Consider the following 4,697-nt stretch of genomic DNA (forward strand, 5'->3'; position numbering starts at 1 on the left):
ACACACACACACACACACACACACACATACACCCCCCCCTCATTGTATTGCAGAGAGAGATTGAAGAACTTATCTATTGTCATCGAGATAGAGAATCAATCGTCCGATCCTGAGTAGGCTACGTTCGTGTAGTTGATACAGCTTCCTTCTGCCCTTTACCCTGTGAGCATCCACAACAAGTCTCTTGCCCTCGCCCTTGACCGATAGACCGACTCGGAGGACCAAGACCCACAAATCACGGAGCTCCTGACAAACCCGTCCTCAGAGTCGAATTAGAATCTACCCGCCCCAAGAAAACACGTTCATAAGCACCTCTATCATTCCTCAACCTCCTCCCTGATTGTATTTCTTCAACATCTGCCACATCATCCGACCCAAGCACCCATTTACCACCATAGCCATCACCGGCAACACTCAGCAAAATTCCAACAAGAAGTCCAATCACCATCGGACCAAACCCGTGACTAGCTGGGCAGAGAAACGGCCGACTCCCGAATGCAAGAAGGTTCCGGTTCTCTACAATAGAAGTGGATGTCTGCCTCCATCGGGCTGGGTTAAACTGCAATGCATCAGCTCCCCAGACTTTTGTGTCTAGCTGACTAGCTTCCACATCTGCTGCAATGATTCTGTTAGATTTGGAGCCCGCGAACAGCCATGCGCGCCGGATTCGTCGCGTTGGTGGGTAGAGACGGAGTGCTTCTTTGACAAGGAATTCCGCTGAGATCTGCTCTTTACCAAGTTCCAACTTGAATTGTGTAGGCGTAGGTTTCTGTATGAATTCAAGAAAAACTTGTTTATAGTCTCTGCGGTTGTGGAGCACGATGAACAGTCTGAGTACAATCCGCCAGAGAGTTTCGAAGCTAGGGAGGATCAAGTTCAGGGTTTGTCTGCGGGTTTTGGAAGTCGATTTTGACGTTATGCTTCGCGAAGACGGCGGCGAGTCGATCTTTGAGGATATTGTTATCCTTGAACTCCATGACCTTTTCACTTCCACATTTCATATCCATCCACGTTCTGTGTATGATGGTGCCCAGGTCAACAAGATGTCTATTCTCAATGGTAGCACCCTCCCTCATCTCGAAAAAAACTGAAAGTGATGCCCTCAGCGCCAGAGCTCGTACCATCGGTGCCAGTGTTACTTTGACTTGAATCCCACCACTGACACTCATGTCATTGTCCGCCAATGCCCAGTTCATATCCTGAACCATGCTCGAAAGTGTCTTTGAGAGACCATGCCAGTCTACAGCCGAAGCCCTGATAAGTCTATGAGTCTTGCTGACAAACTTCTTCGCGTCAGTTACATTCCCGGTTGTGAATGCATTCTGGATGCCAAATGCCCTTTGAAGGGTCTGGTTTGGCCAAGCTCTAGCCTCATACTGGGTGAGCTGGTTCTTTCTGGAGTCAGGGAATTGAGAGGCTTCGATTACTGCGCGGCATTCTGGTGCTGTTTTGAACACAGTTGCTTTGGTGATTGGGAGGCAAAAGCGCTGGTAGAAAAAGATGAAGACGATGATGATGATGGGAAAGGGGATGAAGAATATGAGGTAGAGTAGTAGCCGAAGGATCATGCTTGTTTTCATAGCTGCGACTAGGAAATCTTGCTAAATCTTGCTGTTCAAGACACTGCTGATGAGCAATACTCAAGTTCATGGAGGGGGAGGATGGAGAAATTCGCTGGGTGACAGAACCCCATAACACCTAGGCAAGTGTTGTCTACAGCCATGTCAGAACAGACATCACGTCATCAAGACCTGGCAATATGAGCCGGAGTGAATAAAGCAGCTGGGCTGGGGCATGCCTAACTTCTCCCTTATTATACGCCGGGTTTGCTCTGGACGGAATCTTGGCGACTCACCTATCAGCAGCTCTTTTTGGGTGTTTCATTCACTGAGAGCTCGTTGTTGCATTTCCCGGCCAATGGAAGCCACCAATTAACTCAGTCCTCGGAACTCTGCTGCAGAGCTGTTTTGCCTCTGCCTTCGGTGAGTCGATTATCGCTGTAGTCAAGGTTGTGCAAGTGGTGTAGGACAACAGGAAGAGTGAATATTTTAAGGACTTGCATGATTCTACTTAACAAAAGCTGTCTGTATCAGATAACTTATTATTGAATTTATGGCTCACTGCAATCATATTCTCAGATCCTTGACGCACCGTAGAGGATTTGTCCTCCAAAGCTTAGGCTTGCCTTGCTTGCTCGACATCGATCAATACCCCGGGATAACAGGTACAGTTGCTTTAATAAGTAGAGTACAGTACATTTGCCCCATGCAGTATGTCTAGCAAATAAAAATGGTCTTCGAAACTGTGGCACGGGCTTAAATCATGGCCAGCAAAAGTTGTGGCAGCGGCAAAGCAGAAGAGTGGTCCAGATGCAAGATCGTCGAAGCAAAGACAGTCCCCAACATCCGATTACCTCAGACGATCTGGTGCGTTTACCTAACGCGCAATTGGACGAAGACATTGACCGATGCATACCTCTTAGCGGTTGCGGGTCATATGGTGCACCGTTCAAAATTACTTGTGTTGAATATGGCTACACTGTTATCGGAAAAGGAACCACATCGGGGCTGTGGAAAGAAGTCTCCCGCGAAGCAGAAGTATACCAAATTCTGCGGAAGGCCCAAGGTTCTGCTGTGCCTGTTTTCCTGGGCACGATCGACTTAGCGAAAATCTATTTTCTTCATGGAGCTGGAGAGATTCGTCATATGCTAGTGATGGGCTGGGGGGGAGAAAATACAGCATCGATGGAGCTGACGCCGTGGCTTCACCGGGGAATTCGCAGATCAAACAAGGAAATCAAAGCCTTGGGGATCATTCACGGAAGGCAACTCTAGCGATCTGCGACTGGTACTAAGCAGTACTGCTCGCTGACACCTAAATGCATCTTAACCAAGGGAAATTTTGACACCTACTGGCAAGTCAGAATAATTGTATCTCTTAAGACCTTTTACAGTAGTGAAGGCACTGCATAATAACGGCCCACTGGGAAATCACGTCCGCAACCAGTACAGGTAGCTTATTTAGGGCCTATGAATGAGGCTATTGATACTTGACAATATCTGAGGTCTGAAATTGAACCGGCCGAAGTAGCTGGTTTTGGTTCAGTGAGTAATACCTTCTCGTTAAATAAATGCTTGGCATATGTACTCTGTTTAACCAGGAACCAATTAGCAAAAAGACTCTATGAAAAAGAGGCCCTATTACCAACTGTTAGTCCGTTAGACATATTATTATTTAGGCATAAAACTTCCCCGTTCTTAACGACGACTCGTAACCTATACTCTTAACAGCACATCTACTTGATATGCCCATCAATCTCGGCTTTATCCAGTCAATACACGTTGCCCGGCGGAGCAGAAAATGGTGCCTTACAGGTCCATTAAAACACGACAAAGACACCACCATCAGTATTGGAGATGTTACGATACCGGTTCACAGTATGATTATCGCCGCAAAAGCCCCCTATTGGAAACCTGATCCGGATTTGAAGCGAAAAGAGATTCGCCTTCATGGCGCCAACATTCATACAGTCTGGAGAACTCTTGAGCTTATCTACTGTCAAACATACTCAAAGGGGTGCCAAGAAACCCGCCTTCCTGGTGCGTGGGATACACCGAATCAATATTCTATCAGCTAAATCTTAACAGATGATCAACATGAACTTCTAAAGCATGCGTCTGTTTATCATTTATCTGAGCTCTGGGGCATGTCCAGGAGCCTGCAGGATATACCGTACACAAATTTCCAAAGGGCACTCAAAGGTGATTGGACGTTCAATGACCTTTTTGAGGTTTGGAAGAGAATACTGGGGCTCTACCTGCACGATACGTCTGTGAACCTTCCAAAGAGCAAAATACGTGGAAATCGGATTGTTGAGCTGATGCTAGAAACATTATGTCAAAAGCAACCTCAGTCCAAGGAAATTTTCTTCGAGCTATCCCTTGACAGCGCCCAGACCAGCCCTTTGCCAGCTTGATTGGCATAGCTGAAAACTACAAAGCTCCAGTTCTCAGTAGCATTATTCCTGTCTATACAATGGCTACCCTCGGGAGGGTTCACTTCCTGTGCTCCTGAATGCCGGGGCGACTGTTCGACGGGTGGTCGGGTGTTCGTGTGCGCAGGGCCAGGATGGGCGGCGCGTCCTCCCGGAGCGTTCGAGAATATCATGGCTCGCGTGATAAGGAGGGAAAGATCTTGTATCAGCAACGAATGGTTGTATTGAAGGTCCGGATCTCCTATTATTTACATAATCAGTCCATATATTTTCAAGCCCTTCAAAAGAACGTTCGCAATAACAGTACATAGTTCAGTTCATACGAGCAGTTGCGACCTGTCATATACAACGTGATATGCCAATTGAAGCCGAGCGAGGTGCTGGACAATGGTCACCGGTAGTAAGAAGAGGCCTCAGGTTGACATATTCATGTGGGAAGCAGTGGATGTCGTCTCTGATTGGAAAGTTGCCTAGCCACGCACCCCACTCATACTGTACTTGGACATTTTGAAGCCATCCCCAATGGTCCAAGCACGCAGATCCCTTAGCAACTATGTAATATGATGTGTAGGGGATCTACTACTGCGTGAAGTAGGCTCTCATCGTGGTCAAAACCGATTCTATAGAGAATGCTATCCCCTTCTCAAAGAATTGCAGGACTCGGTTGAGCGGGCCATTACAGATCTGCTGCTTCTATATTACT

General features: G+C 47.1%; 1 protein-coding gene across 1 annotated transcript; it reads right to left on the reverse strand.

Moving 5' to 3' along the window:
• Nucleotides 1–79: 79 nt before the first annotated feature.
• Nucleotides 80–1,672, reverse strand: BDW70DRAFT_168545 (uncharacterized protein; the record flags this gene model as incomplete). The annotated part of the gene is made up of 3 exons (XM_073742496.1): nt 973–1,672; nt 284–887; nt 80–118 (listed from the first exon to the last, which is right to left on the reverse strand). The coding sequence occupies exons 1-3, from the start codon at nt 1,578–1,580 to the stop codon at nt 80–82; spliced, it is 1,251 nt and encodes a 416-aa protein (XP_073590442.1). The 5' UTR covers nt 1,581–1,672.
• Between the last annotated feature and the right edge of the window lie 3,025 nt (nt 1,673–4,697).

Source organism: Aspergillus foveolatus, assembly GCF_047715535.1.
Source record: "Aspergillus foveolatus strain CBS 279.81 unplaced genomic scaffold BDW70scaffold_288, whole genome shotgun sequence".
Lineage (NCBI taxonomy): Eukaryota > Fungi > Ascomycota > Eurotiomycetes > Eurotiales > Aspergillaceae > Aspergillus > Aspergillus foveolatus.